Consider the following 16,262-nt stretch of genomic DNA (forward strand, 5'->3'; position numbering starts at 1 on the left):
TGATACCTGATAAGATTAATCAGACAAGGGTTCCCCTTAATAAAACCATGTTGTGACTAATAATCACATTACTATGTGAGTGAAATTTTCAATATTAAAATGATTCAAGAACTAGGAGTCATAAATTAAAATTATGGGGAAAGAGATTTAGAGAGAATTGTAAAAAAATTTTCTTTTATCCAGAGAGTTGTTAATTGGTGGAATAAATTACCTTCGTAGACAGCTGAGATAAATAGCTTGAGGAAATTCAGATATTGGCTATACAGTTACCTAAGTAAGGAGGAAAACGCAGAGATTGTTTATTTTTGTTTAGTTATTTATTTCATTTTATTATTCTTTTTATATTTTTTTGGCCAGTGCAGCAAAAGTCTATGGCTTCCTTCCACTATATGACTAATACTTGTAATGTTAATACTATCAAAGTTTGTTTGTTATTTGGTTTTTAGGAGCATTAGCAACTAAGGCCATATTGCTCCGGGATATGCGGTGGTCATTCCCTGACCTTTCCACATCCTCCATATTTGGTGGCGATGGGTTCGAACCCTGGTCTAATCAAGAAGCATGTGCTACACACTGCTGCTCCTTCCCACCTGGCTACGGAGGCGCCTACTATCAAAGTGAAGACTCAGCACTGCACCCTTATCATATACTCCATAATTTATCCTTCCATTGAAGTAAGAAGTGCAGGTCTATAGTTGTCTGGATCACTACCTCCATTGTGTATGGAAGATGGCACATTCCAGTTTTCTAGAATTTCACTTGAGTTTAAGGAGGCCTTTATCATTACAGATAAAGGTTTGGTGCCCTTCTTAGCTGCTTCCTTCATTATAAACAGATAGATACCAACAGCCCCTTGTGCTTCCTTCACTTTTAAACATAATAATTTTTCATCCAGAGATTTTTTTACTAATTGCAAATTCATTTAATGCTGAATAATTGTTAGCTGAACTAACAGTCTTCTCTCTTGAAAAGTACTCTTCATTAGCCATCTGGTTGAGATTACACAGTAGAGAATTAGCATTAGTAGAGGCATATGATGCAAGAAAGCAAGCTTATACAGAATCAGCCAAAAAAAAAAAAAAAACTTCCTGTTTCACCCGTCCATTCGCTCCAAAAGTTTATCCACTTCTTCCTTGAATTTATTTAAGCTATCAACTTCCACAATGACAGATGGAAGTTTGTTCCAGCAATCAACTACCCACTGGCTAAAAGCAAATTTCCGCACATCTGTTTGATAACTGTCTTTCCTCAATTTAAGTTGATGCCCCCTCAGGTTTGTAATCAGAAGAAAAGGAAGAATCCCATCAGCATTGAGCCTGCTCAATCCATTCAAGGCCTTATACACTTCAATCAGATCACCTTGCAGGTGCCTAATCTCCAGATGCTGCAATTTGCAGAACTTAAGCCTTTCTTTGTAAGAGACCCCTTTGTTCCCCTCACCAGTCTTTTTGCCCTTCTCTGTACTCGCTCTAGCAACTCTACATCCTTCCTTAAAGGAGGCTTCCAGACCTGTACACGGTACTCAAGGTGTGGGTGGCCTGACCATTGCCTTATACAAGGGGATAATCACCTCCTTATCCCTGCTAGAAAAATTCCTGTATATCATTGACAAGACCCCATGACCTGTCTGTCTGGCAGCCTGTCTGCAATGCTCAGAAAACTTCATATCTGACTGCACAATTATCCCCAGGTCTCTTTCATTCTCCACTGTCCCGAGTGTAACACCACCTAGTTGGTACATTTCTCTGGAGTTATTGCTACCCATATGCAGTACTTTGCAGTTGTCAATGTTAAACTTCAGTTGCCACTGCTCAGCCCATCTGCCCAACATTTCCAGATCCTGTTGCAGCAGCATACTGTCTTTACTGTCATTAACAACCCTGCCAACCTTTGTATCATCTGCAAACTTTGATATTAACCTTCATCAATATCATTGATAAATATACAAAACAACAATGGGCCCAATGCCGAACCCTGGGGGACTACATTAATAACAATAGTCCATGAAGATCAGTGTCCACTGATTACCACTATCTGTCTTTTCCCACTCAACCATCCTTCTATCCATTGTAGCAACTTGCCCTTAATGCCATACTGCTCCAAATCATATAGTAGTCTTCTGTGTGCAACAGTATCAAAATATTTTCTGAAATCCAGGTATATGATATCAAAATTATTTTTTGCATCCAGTTCTTCTGTGACCACATCATAGTATCCAATCAAATTGGTCAGACAAGACTTACCCTTAACAAACTCATGCTGTGTCTGAATTATTATGCAGTCTTGTCTAGATGATCCTTTACTATGTCTTTACTATTTTTTACTTTACTTTACTATGTCTCATTATTTCTTTACTTTATCTTTACTATGTCTTACCCCCCCAGAACAACAAGGATGAAATTATGCTAGGGCAGACTATGAAGAGAGTTTCCACCAAATTAATAATAGTGATAGCTATATAGTGCTAGGAAGCCACAGGTTGCTGCACTGGCTGAAAAAAAGAGTAGATAAGAAAATACAAATTATTTGCTTCCCTGCGAAGACAACCTGTTCCAGCAATCAAAGACGCACTGGCTAAAAGAAAATTTCCTACAATCTAGTCTAAACCTCTTCCCCAGTAATTTGAATTTATGCTCCTCAGTTCTAGAATTCTCTATAACAGTGAAAATTCCACCTCATTCATTTTACTTACCCCTCTCAGAGTCTAATAAACCTCAACCAGGTGACTTGTTGCCAAGCTGTGTAGCCCACATATTCGAAGTCTTTCCTCATATGGTCACCCTTTTGCCAATATCACCCTGCAAGTTGCTTGCCTTTGGATCAGGTGCCTCTGTAGCCAGGTGGGAAGGAGCAGCAGTGCATAGCACACGCTTCTTGATTAGACCGGGGTTCGAGCCCGTCACCACCAAATATGGAGGATGCGGAAAGGTCAGGGAATGACCACCGCATATCCCGGAGCAATATGGCCTTAGTTGCTAATGCTCCCAAATAACAAACAAACAAACAAACAAAGCCTTTGGATACTTTCAAGAAGCTCAACGTCTTTTCAGATGAGGTTTAAATACTTGAACGTAGAATTCCAAATGTGGTCATACAATTGCCTTATACAGTGGGATTATGACCTCCATATCTCTACAGGATAATGTTCGATAAACCATCAATAGGACAACATGGGCTTTCCTGGCTGCCTGTTTACACTGCTCAGAAAACTTCATATCTGCCTGTGTTATAACTTCTAGATCCCTTTCTCCCTCTACTGTTTTTAATTCAACCTCACTTGGTGGGGATGAATTAAAATTTCCCAAGCGTAAGACCTTAAGCATGCAGTTTCTTCATACTTTAAAAAATAATTTTTTAAATTTATAATTTTGCTATTCCCCAAGTGTAAGGACTTGCATATTGCTACATTCTAACGTTGCTGCCACTTTTCTGACCATTTTTGCAGCCTGTTCAAGTCATCCTGAAGGAGTACTGCTTAGTACTGATCATTAACTACTCTACCAATCTTTATGTCATATCTGCAAATTTTGACATCACGTCTTCTATCCCATCATTGATGTCATTTATGAAAATCAGAAATAACAGTGGTCTCTTTAGGTAATGTGCAGATATCGTAGTAGCTTTCTTTTTTCTGATACCAATTTCCTTGATTCTTTGGTCATTCTTTTTTGTTTTTAGTATGTGCCAAAAAATTATTTTTTAAAGTATGAAGAAACTGCATGCTTAAGAATTTTGGCTGCTCCCACTGAATTGAACTCAAATGGTTCCAGGAACATGAAAGTTAATTCATGTGATTTCTGAGGTCAAGTATAACATGAATGTAACAGCAATCAAAGAGGCATTTCAAAATGTACAAATCATCATATTTTGTCACAAATGGAGTATCTCGGTCAATGACTGAACTGGGTTCCACTCGTCAGCAAAAAACAAGATGGCACAATTATAAATCTCAGGTCAACCACCAAGAGTCAATAGGATGGATTGGAAAGATGTTGGCCAAATCCCAGTTCCTGCTGTTTCATGCTGATAAGAAGATCAGAATATGATGAAAACAGTATGAGTCCATGGAACCATACTACCAGGTGTCAACAATGGGTAGCGGTGGCACTGTGATGTTGTTATTTGTTGTTTGTTATTTGATTTTTAGGAGCATTAGCAACTAAGGCCATATTGCTCCGGGAATATGCGGTGGTCATTCCCTTGACCTTTCCACATCTTCCGTATTTGGTGGTGATGGGCTCGAACCCCGTTCTAATCAAGAAGCATGTGCTACGCACTGCTGCTCCTTCCCACCTGGCTACGGAGGTGCCCATGTGATGTTGTGGGGAGTGTTTTCATGGTGCTTGGTGTGGTGCTTTCATGGCATTTTCATGGTGTGGCATCGATACCAGTGAAGTATCGATGCCACAAGTTATTTGGAAATTGTTTCTAAGGTGCATACACCCATGGCTGCAGGGTATCCATCTGCAAATGGTTCTTCTAAAAGGATAATATACTATGCCACAAGGTCAGAATTGTACACAACTGGTTCCAGGAACATGAAAGTGATTTCAACCTAGTGTGGCAGCCTCCCAAGTCATCAGATCTCAATCAATCCAACTGATGAGGTGGAACAAGCTCTGTGGAGTAGAAATCTGCAACTATCCAACTTGTAACTGTGGGAAGCAATTGAGTCGACATGGACAAGCATCCTTGTGGTATGCTTTCATGCATAGTGAACTATTCTTAATGGTTCCAGGCTGTTCTGGGGACTAAAAATGAACCTACTTGCTTTTAGGTAGGTGTAGCAAAAAAGGCCACTCCATGTGGCCACATTTTTGGTACACCTACTAACATTACTGTAAAGAACAATGAAGATGGGCAAAACAATTTTAGATCTCTATTATATTTCCCTAACTGGGAAAGCAATTGTGCATGCTTAACACATATTGCTTTTCCAGTTGATTTGGTTTTTTGTTTGTTTCATTCAGAAGTTCTGTATTGGCAAAGTGACATTTTATTCAGTTTTCATTCCTGTTAAATTACAGTTTTCATTCCTGTTAAATTACAGTTTTCATATTTATATTTTATTCAAAACTCTTCACTCTTTCTGTATATAAGAATAATTAATTCAGGTATCATATGTGATTAAATTTTTTTTTCAGTATAATTTGAATAGTTTGAGGAATAATTTGAATTGACTGAAATTGATTTGGATCTTTCTTTACTCACCTTCAATAATGCTGGCTGGACTGGCAAAATATACATATTCAAATATACAGAATGCTGGTAATTTGGAATCAGGCCTTGGTACAATGCAGACAGAATGGAAACCATCCTTTGTAATTTTCACAATTTCACCTGGTACAACCTCTCGAACCAATAAGGCAGAAAGTGAAGCAAATGAACAAGATTCTGATGATACGACAAATCCTTCATATTCCTTTTCACCTACATGACCTGTAATGTAATACAGTTCCACATTAATTTTAGAAGTGAACAAATGGCACACAATTCCATGAGTATTAAATAACAGACTGCTCTCTAGCAGAGTTTTAAGAAATAAATTAAGTTACATTATCATAAATTCAATGGTTAGTCAATTAATAAGTAATAAGAGATAATTATTAGAGACACATAGTGAACTAAGTACACTAATAAAAATATAAAAATTCATCAATCCTTTTCCCCCACCAAACTTTTTTCAAAGAATAATTTTATTTACCAAGCCTTGCATGTCTTTACTTGAAATATATGTGGTCCCAGTTCTACTGTCAATGAATGCAAGTGTTCATCTCTACCAATTTTTTCTAACAGAATCTCAACTATCAATTTTTCCTCAACCATTACTTGTCTCAACTCTCCAAGTTACTTTCTCTATGGTGCCCACTCTTAGAAGGTGGCACATGTATAGAGGGTGTGCCAAAATTGAACAAAACAAACAAAGAAATATATTCTAGAGCTAAAAATAAGAAAAGAGTTCCTATAAACTTGTCTCAAAAGTCTTTATTTCTAAGATATATTATAGATTAATTAAAATTACTAAACATAAAAAGAAACTGAAATAAACCTCTAAAACGAAAACATCTAAAGCAGGTGTTCAATGATCTCCATTTTGTTTAATACAGCATCCAGCATGATGAATCAGTGATTGCCTGCGATGTCTTCTAGACTATTCTTAATGGTTTCAGCAGCTTCCAAAATGTGACTTCTCAGTTCATTCCATGTGGTAATGTGCACAGAAGACATAAGAAACTATACACTGCATGTGACCCCACAAAAAAGTAATGTAAGGGTGTACCGATTTTTTCTAACAGAATCTCAACTATCAATATTTCCTCAACCATTACTTGTCTCAACTCTCCAAGTTACTTTCTCTTTGGTGCCAGATGATCATGGTGACCATTATATGGGAATATTCCGACTAATCCATCAGTTATTGCACTCTGTTTTTAAAAAGTCAGAAACACCATGGGAAAAGTGGACAGGGATGCCATTGTCCACCATACACTTGCAGAAAAAAATTTGCCCAACCTGACAATAATCCGGTACTTGTGACAGGAGACTCTTGAACAGCACAAAGTATTTGCTCATTAACATTTACAATTCATCAAAATCTCCTTCTAATAGCATTTGCTTGCAATGGTTTCAACATACCTGTTTCTCTAAGTCATCTTTCCACAGCAGAAAATGTTTATGATTTGGTACTCATCAAGTTGGCATATCTGCAAACAGCAGTCACAGAATTCTTATGAAAGTCACCATAAATTAAAATCATATCAGTTAGCTTGGCAAAATAAATAGATCTGTACAGTCTCTCATAATATCACTTTAGCAAATGCTGCACTGTAAACAATACACATTGACATGGCTATTATGTATGCTGTCACATTGGTTATTCACAACTGAACAATTAGCATTAGCATGATTTGTGTTGTGAAAAACACTATTCATGTTAGTGTTGATATGCATGTTTTATGTTGTTTAAGCTCAGCTTTAAACAGATATTTTTATGACATAAATTTCAATATAAAAATGTCTTGCTCTTTTACACGGTTTAATAATATATGATTAATGTTTAATATCTTGGAAATAAAGACTTCTGAGACATGTTTATAGAAATTTTTTTTTTTTCCCTATTTTTAGCTGTAGCATATATTTCTCCTATATCTGTTCCTTGCAATTTTGAACATCCTGTATATGTCAAATAAAATATTCCTTGCTCAGTGTCTTCATAATCTAGCTTAAATGGCTGGTTGCCCCCACATCTTTTTCGATCTTAATCATGGGTTCCCGATTAAATACCATGAAGAGTTGTAGGCCCTTCACTAGCAAAAAAAGTTTTGGAAGGTAAAACTAAATCATTTATTTTTATTGTTTGTTTCATCAAATTTAATGCCACATAGGATATATAATAACTTCTACAAAGACTACAGATTCTTCAGTTTAACAGGAAATAATGTAACTAAGGTAACAAAACAGCATTGCCAATCAACAAAACTGCTTTTCCTAAATTAAGATGAACTCAGAACATGTAGCTATCTCTGTCAGAGCACAGCAGCAATCATCTTGCACTGTTAATTGTTGCCGCAACCTATTTTGATGTAAGTAAATGCAAATAAACTGCCCTCATAGAGAGAAACACCTAGATACAAATGCAACAGGTTACTGGGTTGAGTGAAGTATTGACTACTTTGGTCATACTGCAACAGTTCATGTGATGTTGCTTGCTCCCACAAGGGACAAAGCTGGGTCCCCTGGACCCTTGATGTTTCTAATTTTTTTAATGCTACTTATGTAAGTATTCAAGTGTAATGCCTAAGTTTGCTAATGATACAAAGGTGGGAAGGGTGGTTATTGACATTAATCACAGTATATTACTTTTAAGGAGATCTAGATAAACTATTTGGATGGGCTGAAAAATGAAAACTAAGTCATAACACCGATAAATGCAAAGTACTGTATTTGGGTAACAGTAATCACAGGATAACATACCATTTGGGTAGTGCCAAACTCAAGGTTTGGCACCCCCCAAATCATTATGATAATGAAAAATAACTATAGGTTCACTAGTTCCCTATGCAGCCAGACAGGTTGCTAGGACAGCTCATGGTGTTCAGTCGATGATATACAAAAACTTTTCCAGTAGCAACAAGAAGTGCTTATCATATTTAATAAAGCAATAAGGCCATATCTTGAGCATTGAATGCAGGTTTTGCAACCTCATTTTAGGAAAGGTGCAGAGAAAAACAGCAAGATTGGTAAGTGGCCAAAAAAAGGTCTTCTTACTAAGAAAGACCTGAATTCTGTAAATTGCAATGTTTGGAAACCAGAAAAATCAAATCACTGAAATCACTAATAAGATATCTGTTTGAAGATCTAATTGGTGTGCTTTAAAAGGTGGAGTAAATTAAATGCTGTGGGCATCTTTACTATTCTCATAAATTTAAATTGGTGAAGGATGGCCACAGAACAGGAACATGAAAATTTATCTTCAAGTAACTAATTAGAGTGTGTTTAGTGTCAAACAGCACCAGGGAAATGATTAGGGGAATAAACATCATGTAGTGTTGTAGAGAAAAAGAAGTTTGAATAAATTTAAAGAAGGATTTGACAAATTATTGGCAGGGATGAGCCAAGTTTTTTTGTTTTTTTGCTGATGCTGTACTTATACTCCAAAGGTTTCTTGTGTGTTTTTTCTTTAAAAGCACGTTCACGGACTGATTTTGCATTCTGTGCAGACTGATAAATCAAGAACAATTTATAGAGTAAACCCTACTCCCTCCACCTGAGTGGCGAGTATTGCATAAAGGTCTGAAATTGGCTAACCGCATCTCCCAAACTGAAGAGACATTTATGAATTTCTTCAGTCTCCGGGAGGATTTGAAATCCCTGACATTTTCCCAATGAGTGACAAGCAACACACTCACCATACTGAACAACTCAATAGGATACAAACTGCAAATATCATTCATTTTTTCATATCCATTCATCATATCACACCAGAAATCTTCAATGTGATTTTTTCTGAAAATATTTCTGGCTAAAAAATCCCTGATAGGTTCCACGAACCCTTGTTGAAGTGATGGCACTGTTTCTGCAAGTTTTTAGGTATCTCTTTGTGTACTAAGTTATACCAGTGCATTTATGAATATGCTAATTTTAAAATGATTGTTCAACCAAGCAACATGCAAATCAGCCTTTAAAAACACCTTATACAACTATGCCACACTCTCCTTTAACAAGTATATAGGTTTTAGAACACAGTAAATGAATTACATTCTAGTGAAGTTGATCTGGAACCTAGATCGCAACATTCAATCCCAGTGCTTAGACCCTGGTTCCAGGCCAACTTTCAAAAGCATAATTAAAAATGCGTCCCTATACATACAATACATCAACCTTATTTAATAGTAATTTGTTATTCATTTAATTTGTTAAATGAAATTACAGTAATGAAAAAAAAAGGCCAAAGGTCATTGATACCTTGTGAAACTGTCTGTTAAAATATTTGAAGCAGATAGAAAAAACAACAGGAATGACAATTTTTTATTTTTATTTTACACATTTTCATTTTTGGTTGACAAGTTAAGACATGAAGTTCTCTAAGCAGTGAAAACAGGGTGCTAGTATGACTCATGGGATTTTGTCGATGATATTGAAGAATTTTGCCAGAAGGGATAAGGAGTTGATTATCCCATTGTATCAAGCAATGGTTAGGCCACACCTAACAATGCAGAATAGATGTAAAGAAGAGCAAAACATTTGATGAGATAGATAGTCACAGGATCTACATGCAGAAATTTGCTTTCAGCCAGTTGAAACAAATTTCCATCTGGTGTTGTGAAAGTGGTAGTTTGAACAAATTTAAGGAAGACCTACACAAATTATTAGAAGGGATAGACAGGTGATGTGGGAAGTGATTTTTTTTTTTGTCTGATGCTGCATAAGCTTTAATCAGAAATGCATCTTTGCTTCCCTACGTGTAAATTTTAATTTTGTTTTTAGTTCTATCACACCCTATTGTTTTTTAATATTTACTTTTTGTCCCTTTCAAATGTTTTAGCAACAATTTTACAAGGGTAAGTTTAGATATTTCAAGTAAACTGTAACAAATAATTAACCTTCAAAAGAAATGTGAACAATTTCTCATATTTTGAATTTAATATTAACAAAACTTCCTATTCAGCAAAAATCTAATGTAAACAGAAAAACTTTTCTATTCTAAATACAATAATAAGAGCATGTAATTTGTGTAACCATTTTCCTCAATGCTGGTATATATTGCATAATACTGTATTCTTCTATACATGAGTTTTGTATAAATTTAATTTCTAACAAAAATTTGCTTCAGAATCAAGTAAAATAATAAAATTCAAATAATTGTAACTTTTGAAAAGGTATACTTACCTACTCTAGCACTAGGTGGTACTAATTTTCCAATACATAATGGCCTGTTCCCAAAAGGATCCCTTATAGCATATATAGCCTCTTCATACATTAACAACAATGAATAAGAGGTTGGAGTCAGCAACATCAAATGTTGTATTCTGGCTGCCCAGTCAGGACCATTAAGTTCTTTCTCTGGTGGAGGCATACAAAGAATTTGTGTAATTAGTTCACTGTCAGAGCCTGTAGACAAACCAATGCCTTTCTCTAATATCTAGAAATGATAAGAATAACATATAAACTTTTGCATGTCATTAACAAATATAATATGACAAACAGTATAGTTAAGCTATCAACAATTCAACATCATTGACCTTTAAGCTACTGATAACAAAAACCCCTCAAATTATTCTATAACATTCCCCAGTGAAAAGGGAAGGAGAGAAGAGCATTATGTGACAATGCATGTCTTATTCAGGTAGTAGCACTATCCATTATGAATAACTGGATTTTTCTAATTAATCTCAATGATATATTATTTGCATAATGAAGCATGTTGAAAATATGTTTCTAAGCCTTGAAAGTAATATACTGTATCTGGTTATAAATTTCTGTTTAAATAAATAGAAATTTATAATTAGATGAAAATTCCTGCAACTAATAGTTGAAAATATTGACATATCATAGCAGACTCATCAATTGGAACTATAATGTAAGAAAGAGAAACTTTTAGTATTTTGATTCACCATCATCATCATCAACCATTTTCAAACCACTGCAGGATGAAGGCCTCTCCAGCAACTTTCCAGTTCCTTCTGTTTTGTGCAATGGCCATGCATTTATTACACACAAACTCGTGAATTTCACCTTTCCATCTTGGTTGTTGTCTTCTGGGTTTTCTTCTAGCTCCTCTTGGGTGCCATTCTGTTATTTTCTTAGTCCATCTGTTATCTTCGAGCTATGTGTCCTGCCCAAGACCATTTTAGTTCTTTAGTTTTGATAAGAATGTCCTTTACTTGAGTTTGCTGCCTAAGCCCTGTATTTCTCTTCTTATCTAAAAGACTGATTCCTAATATAATTCATTCCATTCTTTGCTGTGTAGTTCTCAGCTTCGCTTCCATTCTTTCGGTGTGTGCCCAAGTTTCACTTCCATAAGTCACGGTGGGGAGTATACATTGGTTCATTATTTTACATTTCAGACAAATTGGGATATTGCTCCTCAGTATGTGACTATATTTCCTGAATGCTATCCATCCAAAATTTATTCTTCTCTTGACTTTCAGCCATTTATCATTATTATATCTGATGACTTGTCCCAGATAAGTATATGAATCCACCTTTTCAATTACTGCTCCTTCAATGATTATATCCCTTTCTGTGTCATACTTTTTCATCATTACTTTTGTTTTAGCCATATCTATCTTTAGTCCGACATCCTTACTATATATATATATACTCTGCATAACTGATTAAGATATTCCTCTAATTCTTTGGGATCATGGCTTATGATCACAATGTCATCTGCAAATCATAAATGGTTTAGGTATTTTCCATTCACACTGACTCTTTTTCTGCGACCAGTCTAGTCTTCCAAAAAGCTTCCTCAAGGCCAGCAGTAAACAACTTCAGAGATGTGTCTCCTTGTTGAACTTCTTTCTCAATTTTAAATTTGCTACAGTCTTTGTCTAGTCTAATAAAGGAGGTAGCATTCTCATATATTTTCTTCAAAATCATAATATATGGGGTATCTATTCCTCGTCTTTCCAGTGCCCGAAACATTTCCTTCTGCTGTATGGAATCAAATGCCTTTTCATAATCCACAAATGCCAGGCATAATGGTGTTTTATATTTATTTGCTTTCTCCATTAGCTGTGATATTAAGTGAATGTAATCCGTAGTTGAGAATCCTGTCCTAAAGCCAGCTTGCCCTTTTGGTTGATTCTCATCGAGTATTCTTTCTAATCTGTTAGTAATGACCCTTGTGAACAACTTGTAGATGTGAGATAACAAGCTAATTAGTCTATAATTTCCATTTTCTGATTTATCTCCTTTCTTATGCAGCAAAACTATGATTGCATTATTCTACTCCTTAGGCGTCACACCTTTTCTAATGCATTTTGTGAAGAGCCTTGCCAGTTTCTGTGTCCTGACTCTTCCTCCCAATTTTAACAACTCTACAGTAACTTCATCTTCCCCCATGGCTTTCTGATTCTTCATTTTTTTCAATGCATGTTCTACCTCATCAGGAAGGATATTGGGTATGTTGTATGTATTACTAATTTGTGATCCATCTTCCCCACTGCTGGCATCATTCACTCGCTCCTTGTATAATTCTCTATAGTAGTCTTCTGCTATTTATAAGTACATCATCGCTATTCTTGAGTTTCAGTATCATTTGTCTTTCTGTATTACTGTTCATGGCTGCTGATTTAAGTCCTATGTTTCCCCTTAATGCTTCTACTTTTCTTGTGTTAAATCTTCTTATGTCCTTTCTGAGTCTCTTTCTAATGGCTTTGCATAACTCAGTATACTCAATTTTATCCTTGTCAGTGTTTATCCTGCTCTTTGTTTGTCGTCTTTGGTTCATCATGATGTGTTTCTGATTCATACATTTATTGTAATAATACACCTAATAAAAATTATAATCTCCTTCAAAGAGATCTAAAATTGCACATAATAATTTTAATGCTGTTAGTAATCTTGGAGTTATAAATAAAAAAATTAAATTTCAGTTAAAGCTTTAAACAGCTGCATACGATAGTACCGTTATATGCCAAATTTTTTACCCCACCCCAAACAAAATTTTACCCAGCCTTCATTGTTTGCACACCTTATACAATGACAAAGATTTTCACGTCAAATTAATATGATGATACCAGTTAAGGGTTATTCAATGATCAGCAAAGATCGTGTGCAAGATCATGATAAAGCAGTCCTATGAGATTTTTCTAAAACTGTGTTAGTATTATGGAAAAGGTTTGAAAAAAGGTATGGGATAAGAATTATACTTTCATACCGTACTGCCACCCTTGTAGACCACTAGTTTTCAACTTTTTACCCTCTGCTCCATTTAATCTATTATTCATATTCTCAGGGATAAGTTTATAACTCTACCCACCCTCAAGTATGTACACAGCACTCCCTCCACAAAACGTTTTTTTATTGTCCCAATAATATATTTGAAAATATGGGTGGCTGCCCACAGGCACTTGTCTGCTCTGTCCCTGCTTATTTGAATTTCCCATACTCTGCATATTTTTAAATATTTTCTTTTCTGAACGATTGTCCAATTTTCATACAAAAATACAAGAAACCAAAAATAAATCTCTGAAAGAGATATAAATAAAATTAAAAGTGGAAACATAACTAGACCAGAATTCAGAATAGAGATAATACGTTGTGTTTAATTTTTTGCTGTTAGTAATGGAAACTACATGGTTCTTCTCTAAAAAAACTTTCACCTAAGCAGTTCATTACAATGAAGCTCATGATAAAACAAATATTCTTTATAAAAAAGCAACTTTCACAACACAGGTAAGAAATTTAGTAATTACAATAAGAAATAAAGTTTCATATTTCTTATCGTAATTACTAAATTTCACATTTCTGAGTGATAAAGGTGCCCCTGATACTTTTCATTGTTGAAAGACTGCAGCTTAAGTCTTTCGATAACAAAGCTTTAGCATACCTTTCAGTCTTGCTAAGAGAGAGAGAGAGAGAGAGAGAGAGAGCTCAAAGTAGCTCCAAAACACAGACCAATATGGTAATTGTGTTTAGGTTGTTTAGTTTGAAGAATTTGCTTAGCTGATTCCATATTAATTTCATTAAACTAAATATTAAGTGTGTATATATTATCTATATTGTCTGGAGATCTTCAAATAGCCTAGTTTTGTCTGCAATTGCTTTCTCTACTTTTTAACTGTTGCTTTGCAATTTCTTTCTCTATTTTCTATCCATTACTTTGCAACTGCTTTCTGTACTTTCAAGCTGTGTCAATAATTACTTTCCAAATAATTGCAGACACAATTTATAATAGGTGCTAATAAGAAAAACAGCTTCAAAAATTGGAACTAAAACTTGTACTTGATTATAAAAGACGAATTTATATGAATTCTCTGGAATTCTCATCTATAACTTGATGAAACTGAATAATGTGATATATAAATAGATGTGGGGGATATTACTGCATATCAAAAAACAAAAAATAACAATGGGCTTATTTATTTTTTCATGATATTTTGCTACCATTTTTTTTTTCAATTCTGATTTGATTTTTTTACAATAATTTCAATCTAACATTGAACAATCAAGCAAAATGAGAATACATTACTATTTAAAAAGTTTAATAAAAAGTGTTCATTTTTATGGAAATTTGAATTGCACAAAGAAACTTATTCCATAGAATCATCATCATCATCGAAACTCACAACCTGTAGTCCACTTTGGTTCAGAAAATTCACAATTGAGGCTAATACACGTTCAACATGAGTTAAAGGTAAGAAATTACATCTTGCTTTGCCAAGGGAAAATCAGTGTGCAGCCCCAGTCATTTTTGCAAGAGGCCCTTGCTTTTCTGCTACACTACTGGTTCAATGTCACTCATACCTTGTCTACATCTTCACTAATTTGTCATGAAGGATTTCCACATATTAATATATACAATCATGTACCAAATAAGATTGAAATAGGTGCATTATGGCCTTAGTAGCCCTTGCACCAATAAATCCAACAAACAACAACAACAACATATTAATATATGGCTAGTTGAATATTTGATTAAGTATGACCAATATCAAGATTATTTTTTAACTCCTATACAGAGAACATCTGTATTATTCTGTTAGCCTGTATACTTTAGTCTTAATTTCATTTTCAAATAGAAAAGAACAATTCCCAAAAAAGTAATAATTTCTCCTCCCCCTTCAAAAAAGGGGGGAAGGAAAACGTCATTCATAAAAGTTAATGATGTATGCAACAACACCAGATTTGATTCTAAAAACATTATTATGCCATCACAGCACAAAAACCAAATGTGCAAAAATTGCTTTAATGAATTTAAAGATTTTTTTTTCTTTTATTCTTTTTAATCAAAAACTTTAAAAATTTAGCCTACCTTTTTACGTAGTAATGACCCATTAACCAGTTCACCATTGTGGGCTACTGAAAGCATTCCATGTATAGTATGGACAACAAATGGCTGAATGTTTTGATGATCAGTTCCACCAACAGTGGAGTACCTAGTATGGCCAATACCAAGATTACCTTTTAACCTCAATAAGTCCTCCTCTTTGAAAATATGACTTACTAGTCCAGTACCACGATGTGTAGTTATACTATTTACATCTCCTTTGCTGGTAACAATTCCTGCACTCTCCTGACCTCTGAAAAAAAAATAATAAAACAAAATAAAATAATATATATATATATATATATACACACATACACAAATAAAATTTTGCACAAATTATTTAAATAAATACAAACTATAGAAATTCTTTAAATAAATATATTAGTAAAAATGATTCAAAGAAGCAAATATATATGGACAAGGCCATGTACAATTATATTTATATATATGGGCAAGGCCATGTATACTGCATGTTTCAGTTAAAAGGCAATGAGGTTTCTCTCTCACCCACTTATTTTTAGAATTGGGCTATTTATCATCTAGACCTGTGTCACATTTGAGCTGAAATTTTTGAATGTGGCATTAAGACAAGACTTGGTAATACCACTCAGATTTTACTATTTTTAAATTAAATATTTGCCTAACCAACTGGTTTTTTCTCAATGGAAGTTATTCCCTGTCTCTGGTTTAGTCTAAAAATGTTGTGTCATATCAGTGACTGCTGTATTTGTTGTACCAGGTTGTGTTAGCTGATAATTACAATCAA

At 34.7% G+C, this 16,262-nt stretch overlaps 1 protein-coding gene across 1 annotated transcript in view; it reads right to left on the bottom strand.

The window, feature by feature from the left end:
- LOC150078055 (amidophosphoribosyltransferase-like) overlaps positions 1 to 16,262 on the bottom strand; it is a 55,350-nt gene that overhangs the window by 31,927 nt on the left and 7,161 nt on the right. The window contains exons 2-4 of the mRNA XM_090384446.1: positions 15,482 to 15,749; positions 10,390 to 10,642; positions 5,212 to 5,439 (exon numbers count right to left, since the gene is read on the bottom strand). Coding sequence (XP_090240572.1) covers positions 5,212 to 5,439; positions 10,390 to 10,642; positions 15,482 to 15,749 — 749 coding nt within the window. The remainder of the gene's footprint in view (positions 1 to 5,211; positions 5,440 to 10,389; positions 10,643 to 15,481; positions 15,750 to 16,262) is intronic.

This window comes from Mastigoproctus giganteus, chromosome 11 (genome assembly GCF_048544385.1).
Source record: "Mastigoproctus giganteus isolate SK-2022 chromosome 11, ASM4854438v1, whole genome shotgun sequence".
Lineage (NCBI taxonomy): Eukaryota > Metazoa > Arthropoda > Arachnida > Uropygi > Thelyphonidae > Mastigoproctus > Mastigoproctus giganteus.